The following is a 15,272-nucleotide window of genomic DNA, read 5'->3' on the forward strand; positions in this document are numbered from 1 at the left end:
CTAATCTTATAATATATAGTGAGGTAAGGGAAGATGGGACACCTTATCATTTTATTTTCTCGTCACATTTAGTATTAAACAAAGAAAATTCAAATAATTGTAAAACCGTATCTTTACGACTCCCATAGACCGTTGTTAATTGTTTAACACGGTCAGGATATATTTGTATATTCTGTGTTTAATGTGTCCCACCTTCCCCCACTTTACTGTACCAAGAATGAAAAATAGTAGTTTACAGATCGATGAAAATTAAAATAAAAAAAAAACATAAAAAAAAACAGAATTAAACGGGATTGTTTGTTCAATATAAATGCGACATGTTCGCATGTCTTAATAATAATTTTACTTTTTATAAATAGTAAGTTTTCTTAGGACGAAAATAAAGCATATGTGCTGCTCTGAACCGAGCCGCAAAAAAACTGCTGACTTAATGACGAACAAAAAGTTTCTGTTTCAAAAAGAGAATAACATGACCGGTGGTCCGTGTCAGTCTTTTTTTTCAATTCAACAATGGTGCTATGGAAACCGCGAGTGTGCTAAGCAACAGCGGGATCTATTGATTAGGGTTAAATATTTAAGTGGGGGTTTGTTATATAAAGGGTGCCCACATCAGCTCGTAGTCACATCGGAATTTATTGCTCAAGTGTAGTCAACTTATAAAAATAATAAAAGCGATCTTAAGAAGATGCTGCAGATTTTACTGATTGCCGCATTGGCGGTTTCTTCTTGCCAAGGTACGTATATTGGCCTATGTGAAGGTTTTAGTTTATATTAAACATTATGTACTTTTCAGGTCTTGTGTGCAAAACGTGCAGTCAGGGACAGTTCTCGACTTTGGTGGGTGGCAACAACAACTGCTATGCAGGAAATGGCGCAGGAGTTACTGATGTCACTTGCACGGCAGCCCAAACTTATTGCTTCTCTAATTTTATAATCCAAGACGGTAAGCAACATTTCGTATACAAACTCGTTCAATGTGTGGTCGTGTTATTAGAAACATCTTTAATTTAATCTGAATTTAATTTCAAAAGGCCTGGTTTTGAGTGCCGCTCGAGGATGTGCGGATCCAACTTTGGACTACGATACTACCACCACATCCAACCCAACCGGTCCAGATTGCGTTACCTCATCTTTAGCAACACATGTGGACCATACTAGTTGCAACTACCCTTGTACCACTGATAACTGCAACACCGTTACAACAAGTAAGTAGGATCAAAAAGACAGTTTTCCCATTTTGATATTTATTTAACTATTCACATTCTTAGGCGGATTGTCAAGATGTGGCACGAACGACTGCAACAGAGCTTTAAGTCAAGGATATTGTAACTTCTTCACCGGCAACTGTGTCTGCAACACTGGGTTCTCTGGAACAGAATGTCAAACAGCAGGTCAGAAAAGATATTTTAAAATAAATAAATAGAATATTTAAACATAGTAGGGTGGGGGAAATGGGACACTTTTATCACATATTATTCAATTATCCTGATCATGTTTCAAACAATTAACAACGGTCTATCGGAATGTGAGGACACGGTTTTATAATTCATCGTAAGGATACGATTTTATAATTATTTGATTGTTCTTGGTTTACTACCAAATGGGATGAGAAAATATAATAAAAAGGTGTCCCCTTCCAGCCAACTATAAAGACAGGTCTATTTATGCTGGGTATATCAAATAAAACTGCCCTATATGGTTCTTCAAATTAAACTAACGTATATCTTCCTTCATTTTGTTTTGCAGCCACCGCTGTCACTCCTGCCATTCTCTTTTGTGTTCAATGCAACAGTGTCACGGATTCGGGCTGTGCTGCGGCGACGACTGCGAACGCTTGTCCAAATGACGTCAACTCTTCAGCTTACTGTCAGACCTCGAGAACATTAACCATTGACGCCGGTGAGTGTGTACACTATTTATGAGTTGTTAACGTTGCTAAACTTCGATTTTTGCTATTTATTACAGCTGGAAGCATTGTTCGAACTGTGATCACGAGGGGCTGCGGAAATGTACAGCGGACACCAGACCAATGCACGTTCACCAGTTTATTGGATTCAAGGTTCACCAATCACCACGAGTACACTTGCGTTTCGACTTGTAATACTGCCGGTTGCAATACTGGAACACGTAAGTAAAAGTTATATAGTGGAATGGGGGAAGATGGGACACCTTTTCTTTCTATTTTCCCGTCCCATTTGGTAGTAAACAAAGAACAATCAAGGAAATATATAACAGTATTTTCACGAATCCCATAAACCGTCGGTAATTGTTTAAAACACGATCAGGATATTTGGATATTATGTGCTGAAGGTGTCCCATCTTTCCCCACCCTACTATACCTCCTTTTGCTTCACAAATATTGAAGCAACGAAAATCACTTTGCAGCTGACGGTCTCATTACTGGCACGGAGTCGAAAGCCATGTATTGCGTTGTTTGCTCCGATCCAACAGGAACAGGAATATGTAACTCATTCACATCAACGACAGCTACATCGATGACAAGGGAGCTCTGTCCGGTTGGGACCACACATTGCTTTATGAATTCTACCTATCTTATTGCCAACAGAGAGGATCTAAGCTACATGGGTATGTTTTAGATTGATTTTAAAATTCTTTCCTATCATATATACCAATACTAGATGCATCGCCCGCTTACCAACTGGAAAGTGTGTACCGTGGTTGTGCCACAGCAGCAGTGACAAAAGCTTGTACTTCCACCACCATCACCGGGACTGGCCTGAACCGCGTCGTCTGCCAAGAGTCTTGTCAAACCGAAGGCTGCAACTACAGATGGCGTAAGTTAATCTAAAACCTTTCCATCGTACACATGGTAGCATTTTTGAATTTTACAGCTGCTAGACCAATATGCACGCAGTGCTCTACACCACCTGGGACACCACCACAATACGACTCTTGTCTTGAACACCCGCCTTTGGCAACACCATGCTTTGCTCCTTACCTGGACCGTTGTTTCCACGCGGCTGGATCTTTTCATGCAACCAGGCCAGGTATATATTTCGATTGTTTCCATTTTTTAAAATCTTGTTTCAGTGGGCTCAAATATAAGGTCAAACTTTGATAAAGTGCAATGTGGTATTGCAAAACTGGCTTCCGCCATTCGTTCTCTAACTTATGTCTTGTTATTTCCGCAGTATTTGCAAGTGGTTACTACAAAGGTGCGATTCGTAGTTGCAGTTGGTATGATAGAGGTACGGGCTGTTCTCAAATATCAACAGGCTCCACCATTACTGGAGCAACTACTGTGCGTCAATGTAACGTTACTTGCACCACCGACAATTGCAACCAAGGTAACGATAAATCTTTGTCCGTTTAAAATGAAACCATTTTGCCGCGTAGTTTTTTTGTGTCTCCCTCATTCGAATCTTATTGTACTCAATGCAATGTTCACATAGCAGACCAAGTCGAGTTTAGTTTATTGGTTTGTCCCAAAAAGTGACAATACTCTATTTTATTCCAGGTCTACCATTACTAAGCGGATCCGTTCGTCTTCAAGGCGTGAGTGCATTGCTGGTACCAAGCATTCTCGGCTTCATCTATCAATATTTGTATTAAATCCAAAAAGTAGTTTGCATTCCGCCTTCTAATAATTTTCATAGTCCCACTGAGTTAAAAAAATCGAAAAATATGCCTTGCTTTTTACAAAGACATTTGTTCTATATAACACTGTGGTAGCGTGATCTACCGTGTGCGTGTGACTTGCATTTTGCAACGATTTAATACACGGCTTGATTCGCATTGGCTTGTTGTCTGAACAGTATATTAGGTTGCTGCTAAACTCTACATACTATGTTTCGTCGCAATTCTCGGTGTAAACATTTTCTGTGAGCAAAATATTGGAACACTTAGTTCGTTTCCCAGCCCTTTGTTATCGAGTTGCGTGGGTAAAATTACAGCATTATCAAAGCACAGCGCATAAAATACAACGAACAATAAAGTGGAACGTCGCGTAATTAAGGGTACGGTGTGTTTTGTCTTTTATTTGCTTAACAAACGTCTTTGGTGGCTCAATCATGTTTCTCATGGTTTATTCAAGAAGAGTGTTTCTTTATGAATGTATATTTTCTTTGGTTGTATTGTTTTTGTTTACTGTTTGCGGTAGATTTATATATAGTAGAGTGGGGAAAGATGGAACACTTAAGCACATATTGCCCAATATTTCCAAAATGAAAATACTTGTTTATATACCGACTCTGGTAATAACTATTAAAAACGTTTACACTTTTGCTACAAATTGGGTGTTGCTACACTGTTTTTCGCATACGCCACTTTTCATAAATTATCTCCAAGTGCAAATGACTGAGTTTCGAATATATTTACCATATATTATCGTGTTATTATATCAGTATATTATATTCGAATAACCTCGGAGGTATAATTTTTGAATTAAAAGCAAACCTTTCAAAGTTTGGCAATAAAACATACAAAACTACAATGTGGGGGAAGATGGGACACCAAGTTAAAATATATTTACATTAACAGTATTCTGCAACTTATAGTTAACCTATCGAGTTTAACCGGCTGTGCTAGTTTCTTTGCCATGTAAACTTTATATATATAACGTTAAACCGATATTTTGTTGTTGTTTTTATCCCAAATTAAGGTCATATTTCCCTGCCCTATTTCCCTCATGTTTATGTCTCAGTTTTTTAGAAAAACTAAAACTAGTTTTATAAGACAAAATCAAACTGTACGAAATATTCAAGTAAAATGTTACTTATTGTAAAAAACAACTCTTTCTAATACGAACGAATTCTTAACTTTCTGCAACACAATTGCTCAGAAGGCATGCGAGTATATTAAAACTCTTCTGTTAACTTACACACTGGATTTATCTTGATCAAAATCGGTGGCCCTCCAAACATAAAAAGCCACTCGACAAAGCTGTCTTAAAACTTGTTTAAGGCGCCCAACATTTCGTCTCGGACACGCCAAAATACCAACACATTTCAATCCAACGCGTTTACTGATAAATTTACAGTTGGCGATCTCACGTAAAACATGAGCACGAATATAAAATCACAACTAACAAATTTGAATAGATATTATGTGAGCATATAGCAGAAACATAAAGTGCCATCATCTTGTGAACTATTCTTTGTTCTGAAACAAAAAAAAAGAATGTGCAATCGTAACATCCATAAAATTTGTATGATACAAGTTGCTAAAAAAACAACTATTTTACATAATAAAAAGAACTTAAGTAAATTAAGAGTTTACTGGTAATTTAAAAATTAAATAGTTACCAGCCAAAGTTTACCTCCTCCTCTTGCTGCTCCTCCCGCTCCGTCTCTTCTTCCTCCTTCAATGGTTCCGCTTCACTGGTTTGCTCACTTTCTTTCTGTTTCTCAATCCTAAAAACAAAAAAAATGTACTTTTGCCTTTTAACCTGTATGTCCAAATTATAACTAGAACAATTGCATTTATAATTCTATTGATACTTACAAAACACATCGGACTTACTTATTCTTCACATCTTCGATAGCTTTAGTGATAGCACCTTCCGCCCCATCATCACCTTGCAACTTGGCTGTCTCAAGTGATTGTTGGAAAGATTCTAAAGCTTTCTCGTATTCACCAAGCTTTACTGAAATATATAAGTAAAGGAATAGAAAGTTACTCAATTTAATAAATATAACCTTATTATCCTTGCTTGGCAAGGCATTGGCAATTGTTATAACACAGTTGTTCTATTTAATACTGTATTTTGCTTATGGGTCACTCGGCTGACAAATTGACACAAGCCAGAGATCATTTGTATAAGTTGACCTGGGGTGTAAGCTGACCTGGGGTCGGACTTAAATCTGTAACCTCTGAGCTATCGGCAGGCAATCAAACCACTGTGCCGAATCTCAGATATTTAAAGCAGTGCTTGGTGTTGTGGCATAGTGGTTACATTAGTCCCTTCGTAACCAAAAGCTACTAGATTTTTTAACCTATGCTGCTTCAAATTTTGAGGTGTGTGTCCTTGGGCAAGACACTTAACAGTAATCCATAATCAGCTATGCAGTAAGAAGCAAAAAAAAACAATTGTCTGCAAGTTAGTGTTAGTAAAAGAAAAAACAACCACCAACAAAAAGAGAATTGCAAAACAGGAATTAATGAAAAGTGTTTCCAACCTTCAGCTTGTGCAGTCAGCACTCCAGCATTTAACTGCCACACGTCATCCTCTGCCTCTTTAGCTTCCTGCAATGACTTTAGACCAAAATCTCGCGCTTTTTCGCTCTCACCAAGCTCCAGATGACATCGACCGATTTCATGGAAAAGCCAAGTTCTCTCAACTGCTGATTTGCTGAGTGGAAGCTTCTCTTGCCAGCTGCAGAAGTGGGAAGGCATAATACCATGAAATTTTATTACCAATAGTTATATTTGCCAGCCATTTATTTTGTAGAAAAGTAATTTCCCAAAAGCTTGTTTTTTTAATTTTATTTTTTTATGTTTGAAAGCTCTTTGGTAATTAAGTTGGCATAAAAGTCAACATACAAATAACATAAGTGAAAATGACATTACCAGTCAATGGCTTTCTGGAACTTCCCAACTCTTGCATAAACTCGACCTAGATTATCAAGCGCGCGGGAACGAGCATCTTGGAAATTGCTAAAAATAGAATTACCAAAAATTAGTGGTCACATTGTTAAAATGTTTTTCTTCTGTCTTGTAAGTACTAGTTTTAGATGCACTTGCAAATTTTACAATTTTGTAATAAATTTGAGATGTATAATCATTTTAACAGACAAAAACACCAATCTCAAACAACAAACAAATTGGCAAAGGAATTCTTTTAGGCCTATAGTTTACATGGCAGCAACAACATATACCTATATATACATTAAATACATAGACTTACTGTTTCTCTGAGATTTCCAAATCTTTCTGATGATGATCTAAAGCTTCATCAGTTTGACCCAACTCAAGGTGTGCGTTGCCAATACAGCTGTGTAAATTTGCAACAACATCAGGTTTGTTGGGGATTTCACTATCGGAAAGTCGGTTTACTGTGCGTAAAGTGGCCACTGCAAGTGAGAGACTGTCGGCACCTTTTCCGTCGGCCAAATCTAAGAATTAGGGTAATATTTAATATGTTGTATCTAAGAAATTATATTATTTTTTTGTTATAAAGAAAATATGTTTTTGGTGAACACTTAAAAACAATATACCCCAAATAGAAAAAAACACATGCAACATAACAAACAAAGAAATAAAAAGCCGCGGACAATCAAATCAAATAAAACTTGAAATTTACATGAATCTATTTCTTCCAAGTTTTTAAGTATAAATGTTGTTGGATCCGATATTCTATCTGTCTTTCTATTCGACCACTTCTGTTGCATCATGAGCCTGTCACGCTTGCGAGCGTACATGGGTTTCTGCTGCCTCCAGAATTCGGTTCTAAAATTTGATGAAGTTTTTACATTAGTCACACTAAAACCAGCATACTGTATGCTAGCTTCTGTAACTGTTAATATACTTTTTGTACATTATTGTTGATTAGGGTAAGTTTTATAGCAAACTTGAATTATTCAAGGCACACTAGTGTCCCCATGGGTGTTTTTTTTCATATAAAACAAAATACGGAGTGACATTGCTAAAATGCAGTTATATTTATAGTCGTCCCCAATGATAACAAGTACAAGCTATTTTTGATCTCAAACTAGCGTGTTAAAACATAATGTCACTCAGAGTGACAGTTAAATAAAACATGTTTCATTCTACAAAAAGAAGGTCTCACTTAAAAGACCAGAATATAGTTAGACCAAAACCCTCTAACCTTGTATCAAGGTAGTTTATACCAGAAGTAACAAGATCGTAAATACTCATTCCACCAGAACTCCCCTTCACCAGATCTGTAGCATGAAATACAGTATTAACTACACAAGCAAGACGAGTTGTTGCTCAGGAACATTAATACCAACTATAAGCAACATTAAGAATAACTCTTTGATTAAAATGGGTTGTAGCACATACGTACTCGTTAAGACCACCTACTGGCAGAAAATGTGAAATTTATTATACTAATATTTCGTCAGCCATACTTAATTATTTTCTGGCAAACGGCAAACATTGGTATGATAAAATTTATGTTTTTTTACTAAAAGTTAGTTTTGTTGCCTGGGCAGCAATAACAGCACAAGAGTACCTACCATCGTCTTTAAGAAGTTTTTCCAGATATTCTTTATCCGCATATAATTCACCCAGTAATGCTTTAGCAGTCCTACTGCTTGTACCACCCCTCGTTTTACCAAGTGCTCTGTTTGTTTTCATCGCTGCAGGTTTTTGTGGAGGCCTGAAATAAAGAAATTACAATAAATACAATTTTTATCCATCAAAATTATAAAAAAACAGACTTAAATGTATAATTTTTTAGAATTTGGTTCTTAGTGTCCTTAACAATTGGTACATAACTATATATTTTAAATTACAAAAATCGTATCTTTGTTTACATTATAAAAAACTGACCTGTATTGCCCTCTTTGCTTTGCTTTCCCTTTTCCTTCATCCATTTTATTAAAGAAGGATAAATCTCCTTTGTTCTCTAATTTAACAGATGATGGACCTGGTAAAATATAAAGTTGATTATCAAATCCGCGTAACATTTATTTTAAAAATAAACCATTTTTCAAAAAAAGTCATTTGTTCGACATTGATAGTGATATGTGTCATATTTAAAAACAATTTACATCATGACTTTATGAGTGTTCATTTAAACTGCCTAACACCACATACTTCCAACACAATTATCAATTGCTTCTTGTGCTTTCTGGATACCAAGTCGGAACTCCTGAAGTTCTGGTCTCAGTTTATGGCCTCGATGGTAAAAGACAAGTGCGTATTCAAAGTCTCCCATCTGGTACAATGCTTCTGCTTTCTGATACAAACCCTGCAAAAAAATATATGAGAATTATTTATTACCAAATGAACGGGCCATTGCAGTTGTTCTATATCAGTTGTGTATGACTTTATACAAGTTACAGTTTTTTATGTACAGCTGTTAGTTTGGTCAACCGATTCCTGAGCACTGGCTAAAGTAATTAAAAACATTACCTTGTGAAATTCTTTATTATCGGAAAGTGAGGCTTCTGCATCTTGCAACGCAGCTTGTGCATCTCCAATTTGTAAGTAACATTTAGAACGGGCAACCAAACCGGTCTCGCTTTTTGCCTCAATCTCCAGTGCCTGCGCAAACAAACACTAGTTCTACGGCTGAATAGTTTTAGAATGACGACATTAAATAGTAAAATACATCAAATCCCACTCTGCTAAAATCAGGCAAAACTTACAGTTGTATAACTTTCCAATGCCTTTTGATATTCTCCTGCGTTATATAGTTTGTCGCCTTCAGCTAAATAAGTTGTGAATGAACTCTTTGGTCCATCTTCTCCATCTTCATCGTCATACATGGTTTAAAACAAGTTCACAACCAAATTACAACAGAAAAAGATGAAATACACTCGGCTCTGCACAAACCAGTTAATTAAAATGGTCAACGAAATTTAATACACGTCTTAATTAGGTAAAAAGTGCAAAACTTTTACTAAATTGAATTACACTTTTTGCTGGCATTTTGGTTTCCAGCTGGTAACGTAACTATAGCGACAACATAGACATATGTTTTTGTTCATTGAATCGGGGACAGTATAATAGTATTAGCGCTAATTTCTTTGACATTTGGAGTTAAATGAAATCTAATAAGTTATTTATCAATAAGTTACCTTCACTAATGTTTTGTATAACTTCATCGTTAAAATTCACTTTTTCTGATGTTTCAGAACGAGCCTCCAAGAAATGATCGATTTCAACAACTTCTTGAATGTCTTTCGCTACGTCGTCCTGCACCAACCCAGAATCGCATAGAAGCTGCAGACGTTTCAATCGCGCCAACCCTCGAATTTGTAAAAACGCTTTATCTTTCTTTGCATCGAATTTCGTAGCATTTTTTTCCTGGTACCTACGAACGTGCGGCTCGTAGTATGCGGACACCGCTCTCTTGCCGTTTGAAACATTTTGAGCACTATTCCAACAAACAGGTGCGGTAAACGGCCTCACGTAAGTCTGCTTTTTACTTTTCACCGTATCGTCTAACTTAATATGCCGCGGTTGAATTTCACGAACTTTTGGCGTAGCCAATCTTCGGATAGTTTCCTCAGTAATTGAAGATTTTCTTCTCTTCACTTTTCCTCTTTGTAAAGTTCCAAAGTTATACATCCTGCTGCTTTATTTACTGATTGTATAACATAACTCACAAAGTTGTTTAAGTGTGTTTGAACATTACGATACAGTTCTATATTATTGAAGAGCCACTTACAAAACCCTCTTATAATTGAATTGCCTCGACTATAGCAACTAAAGTAATTGAAGCAAAATATCATTAACTATCAAGCTGCTCATCTTTAAGTATCCACGTAAAATTAATTTTCGTTTGTGAAAGGGTAACAATTAAGTTTTTGAAAATCAGACGCACTGGGTACAGTCCCCACAAACATTAAAATATTTTGTAGTTTCAATAACGAAAGTATGGCTGAAGATGTTAAAAGGGCTTCCGTCGTGACTGGCGCGTGTTACGGGTTTTAACAGCCTGTTTCTCGTGGAATCGCAATCAATAGATTCCGGAAGCATCATTTTTGTAAGTTTGTGGTTGTTGGTTGCCGCTTGCACCGACGCCCGTTTCTTTGTTAATCTAAATTATTTGATTCTTCGGACCGTGGGAGTTTTTTTTACAAGCCTTTTTTAAATATAGTAGGTTACTATGTGGGAAGAGGAACACCTGTAGCACACAATATCCGGATCGCATTTTAAACAATTACCAACTGTCTATTCCTTGTGCCGCTATGTCCTGTTTGTTATACTTTATCAATTGCAACATTTTTGTTGTTGAAAACGGTTTCACAGCAAAAGAGGTATTTCAATTAATCGAATATTTAACACTTTCTTAGCAAACTGACTACGATGGCCCCTAAAAAATCGTAATTTCCAACAGCACCACGTAGCGGAAATGTTTCCCGCTATCGAAAATTGCGCGAAATTATAAACATGTCGTTTTGTTTGTTCGCGTAAATATTTGGGCATGAAAATATGATTTAAACCTCCGTTATCGCACTTTTATTGGTATTTTTTATTGCAGAAAACGGTAGAAAGGTTTAGCGTATGTATTAAGATAGTAAATCATGGATAATAGTGTTTTACATTGCCTGCAACAACTGCAGAAAGTTGTGGAATGTTCGATATGTTTAGAAACGATGACCAACCCAGTACAAACAAAGTAAGATGTATTTTTTTTAAATTTGTTCTTTTTTGCACCATGTATAATTATTAGTTAAGAGTTATAGGGTGTTGGTAGTTCGGGGTTAGCAGATAAGGGGGAGGACTCTTCACTTGCACAAAATTTAAAATTCCTGTGTTACTTGTATTGTTTATAATTTCATAATGGCATAGGTACAGTTTATGTTGTAATAATCTTTGATCTATGTTTCCACAGATGTAATCACAGCTTTTGTAGCCATTGCATCCACAAAGCAATGGCTGAACGTCCATCTTTCAAATGCCCGCTTTGCAAAACTGCAATTAGTAAACGGTATGTATATCCTTTAACTGCTCATGTAGCCTAATATTTTGGGTGTGCGCGTTTACATTGCTCCATATATTTGCTCTTTTCTCTACAGTAGCCTAAAAAAATCTTCATACTTGACCGAGGTGATCAGTACACTGACAACATTAAACAAATCGGCTCACAAGGAAATGCATGTGGAAGGTGGGCTATTGTTTTATCTGAAACACTATAACTAGATATTGCATTATCGATATTCAAGAAATGCAGAGGTTTTTGCTAGCAAAAGTTTTGATTTGTAGACACAAGTATCAGTGTACGTGCTAGTCAAGTTACATAATGTTAGTTGCTTCAACCCAGGATAATATAAGTTTAAACAATAAAAATGAAAAACAATTCGCCATGAAGTTACGTGGTAAATAGTAATGAGGTGTACGAAGCCGTTGCATTTTGTGCGAATTCGGACATATAATTATCACACTCCTGTTATGTGAAATTCAAGAAGACTTATTCTTATATTGGAACTAAACATACTGCAACATAAGTTTATTTACCAATTTTGAAATCAAGTTTGTCAAATTCTTACATGGCAATGACAGTTGTTTTAACACAGGTTTTACAGAACCCAAATCAACAGAGAAAGAATTGGGTGTATTAAAAAAAGGTAACAACTCGAGAAATATGTTGAAAAAATCTGCTACACCTGAACAACCACCTGGTTTTGCGGAAGAACACAGTCAAGTAGAGGATATGAACCTCATACCTCGAACAGAGGACCAACTGACACCTGATCTTTTAGATTTTGTTGAGACAACTAAAAGTCCCAACGGTGTGAAATTGGATCCGAAGTCTACAAAAAGCTCGAAACTGAATTTAGACAAGTCAGCTAAGAAAGTAGCTGATAATGTTGCTGGTGGAAGTGCAAATACGGAAAGTGCTGATACCAATCCGGATGAGTTGTACGATTTTCCTCAAAGTCAGCCAAGCACGAGAGGAAAAGTTCCTGTAAAGAAAACACGGAAAGCTATTACTAAAAAGTCGGCTAAGAAGTTAATTTGGGATAAATCTGTCACAGCAAATCAGAGTAGGAAGAAACAAGAAAAAGGGAAAAAAGCAAAAACCTCTTCCCCACCACTGCCAGTAAAGAGTCCTACTGATATAAAGATTATTGAAAATATAAAAGAAACTGAAAGCCACAAACTTGTAATTGAAAAAAGGCGCACAGGCAGAAGTAGCTCTATTGAAAAAAGCAAACAAACAGTTGCAGTTATGTTTGTCCAATCTCCGAAAAAAATCACTACTACAGAAACAACACCAGATATACAACCTGTTGCTGTCAAACCAAATCTGAGAGCAATTACCAAAAAGTGCACGAAAAAACAACCAAAAGAAGTTCATTTTCAAGACAAGGATGTTACCCCACCACTGGCACCACTAGCAGTATCAACAACACTTGATTGTTGTGATTCTGTTCCCAAAAATGAGGCAACACCCACAAAACCTCACACACCAGGAATGGAAACCAGTAGTTCTATTGTTGCAAAATGCTTAAAAGGTAGGATAAAAACTTTATATATATATATATTATATATACACATTGATATATATCAGCCGGCCAAGCTGGTCCACAACAGAATGTCTAAATATTTCTGTCTCCCCTGTATTGAAAACAGTTGAACACCAATATATATATATATATATATACACATCTAAAGCATTGCTAAAACTTAATAAATGACCACATCTTTTCAACAACAGAACATGAACATTTAACACGTCGTTTGATGTACGCTGAATCGAGTAGTGATGATAATATGATGATGCCCGTGTCATCTGTTACTGATAGAAACCAAACAGGATACCAGGATAAAGTAGGTTTCCTATTTTATATATCTTAAGCATGTAAAATAAACCTTTTTTAATATTTTTTCTGTTTTTAATCTACAATACTTTCTCTGATTGTAATTTTAGCTGAATCTGGATGAGATTTCCAATTATTAGTTCATGTTTTTATTGAATATTTTTTCCCACAGGTGGCTAGCTGGTTAAAAGACGTGGACCCTGCATTGGAGCACACTGAAACAACTGATGGCCAGAAACAACTTGTATGTACAAATGTAATTAATTTTGTTATAATTTTTTTCCAATTTAATTTCAATTTATTTTGTTGACAGGAAAGTATAAAAGACAGTGATTTAGAAGACATGGTGTCAATATCACAGGTGCTGAATGAAGACAGTTGCAAAATTGTTCGGTAAGTTTGGTTTAGCTGCATGAGTTATATTAAGTTTTAAACAATGTTTTATCTATTATTCGCCTCTGGGCTCTGACCTTGGACAAGATACATAGCAGTACATGTTCCAATCCAGTGGTAACTAATGGGGTCCCCAATTTCAATCATCCAAATTGGAAAAAAAGCTAAAACGTAACTCAAAATGTTACGGAACAGTCATTTAACTCTTCTGAATTTGCCAGTTTCTTAACAAACTTATAAAAGGGATATTCATTTTTTTGTTAGAATAGGATAAACAAAAACACAGTATTTAAAAATGTATTGCAGTCGGAAGAAAAGAAACCTTCCATCAGTTCCAGTTAAAACCAAACTTACATCAGTTATAAGAAATGCTGAGGTATTTGGGGATAAAAAACCAAAGCACAAATATTCAGCTAAGAATAAAAGTTATGGTGAGTTTTTTGTAGGATGTTTAGTATGGTTGTTTTTTTAGACTTGCTCAAGTTGGCACATTTAGGCACCATTTAGCATGACATAAAATATAAAATTTTGTATGTAATTGTAAAATCTATATATATATCTATACCCCAAATTTTTGCTGTCAAATTTTTTGTACCTCTAATTTTATTCAGATTATTTTCTCAGATTTTGCCAAAAATTTGTCTGAATCCTCAGCACAATTAAAAGAGTCAAACAACTTTGTACAAGCACTGATATCTAACGAGAAAAAAACTACTAAGAGACGTCTAAGAAGCAGCAAAAAATTCAACAAGAAAAACATCTTTGACGTGCCGGGTCTCTCACAAGGGGTTTCCCCCTTCACCACCCCCACTAAAGATGGGACGACAGATACAGATTCACCTGCTTACCCAACTGTGACGGAAAATCAGCCGAAAAATGAGGAGACAGAGACTGTTGAGAGTAACGATATGAAAAATGCACACAGTAGTGATAAGAGTGAAGAAATAATGCCAGAAAAGATGATTTCTGATGATGTGTCTGGCAAAATTTCCTCTACTGATCAAAAGTCTCATGAAGTTAATGTACCAGCTTCTAATGATGATGGTAATAATGGTCAGTCCATTGGAAATGAGAAACAAAATTCAAATGACCAAGCAGGTGATCCTACTGTTAAAGATAGCACGCCACCTAAAAATGCTGTTACATCAGAAAAAGTTGACAGTGAAAAGTTTTTGATAAAACTGAAACATGACAAGACACCTAAAAGTAAAACCATTACTCCTCCCAAAAGTACGCCATCGTCTCTTGGTCAAAGAAGTGGTAGAGCAAGAAAAGGTAGTTTTTCAAAAACACCGCCCCAAAATAGCCCCGAGCATGTATTGGTTGCAGCGCATGATACATTACCTAAGACACCACCCTCTCAATTGGAAAATATGCCGGTTATTTGTGTTGGAGAGACAGAAGAGAACACTCTGGATAGCAAAGCATATTATGTGACACCCCTCCAACTACTGAGTG

General features: G+C 36.2%; 2 protein-coding genes and 1 non-coding gene across 4 annotated transcripts; 2 read left to right on the forward strand and 1 right to left on the reverse strand.

Annotated features, from left to right (window-relative positions):
• Positions 1-573: 573 nt before the first annotated feature.
• LOC100177378 (G surface protein, allelic form 156) lies at positions 574-3,969 on the forward strand. The gene is made up of 11 exons (XM_002129943.4): positions 574-734; positions 794-943; positions 1,032-1,205; positions 1,269-1,391; positions 1,747-1,899; positions 1,966-2,127; positions 2,386-2,586; positions 2,640-2,795; positions 2,853-3,008; positions 3,153-3,308; positions 3,479-3,969. The coding sequence occupies exons 1-11, from the start codon at positions 686-688 to the stop codon at positions 3,571-3,573; spliced, it is 1,575 nt and encodes a 524-aa protein (XP_002129979.1). The 5' UTR covers positions 574-685; the 3' UTR covers positions 3,574-3,969.
• Positions 3,970-4,965: 996 nt separating this feature from the next.
• On the reverse strand, positions 4,966-9,579 carry LOC100179722 (tetratricopeptide repeat protein 25). Of its 2 annotated transcripts, none has more exons than XM_002129852.2 (13): positions 9,297-9,579; positions 9,061-9,192; positions 8,743-8,896; positions 8,476-8,572; positions 8,160-8,302; positions 7,787-7,862; positions 7,262-7,407; positions 6,866-7,073; positions 6,529-6,615; positions 6,138-6,334; positions 5,482-5,605; positions 5,279-5,372; positions 4,966-5,121 (listed from the first exon to the last, which is right to left on the reverse strand). In XM_002129852.2, exons 1-13 carry the CDS (start codon positions 9,414-9,416, stop codon positions 5,110-5,112), a joined length of 1,590 nt encoding a protein of 529 aa, XP_002129888.1. In that variant the 5' UTR covers positions 9,417-9,579; the 3' UTR covers positions 4,966-5,109. The 2 variants fall into 2 exon arrangements, with proteins under 2 accessions (XP_002129888.1, XP_026691765.1); XM_026835964.1 differs by having other exon boundaries at positions 5,265-5,372.
• Positions 9,580-10,544: 965 nt separating this feature from the next.
• LOC113474573 lies at positions 10,545-10,681 on the forward strand. Its single transcript, XR_003396261.1, has one exon. It is a non-coding gene; the product is annotated as a U11 spliceosomal RNA (small nuclear RNA).
• The last annotated feature ends 4,591 nt before the right edge of the window (positions 10,682-15,272 follow it).

Source organism: Ciona intestinalis, chromosome 9 (genome assembly GCF_000224145.3).
Source record: "Ciona intestinalis chromosome 9, KH, whole genome shotgun sequence".
In the NCBI taxonomy this organism is placed as follows: Eukaryota; Metazoa; Chordata; class Ascidiacea; order Phlebobranchia; family Cionidae; genus Ciona; species Ciona intestinalis.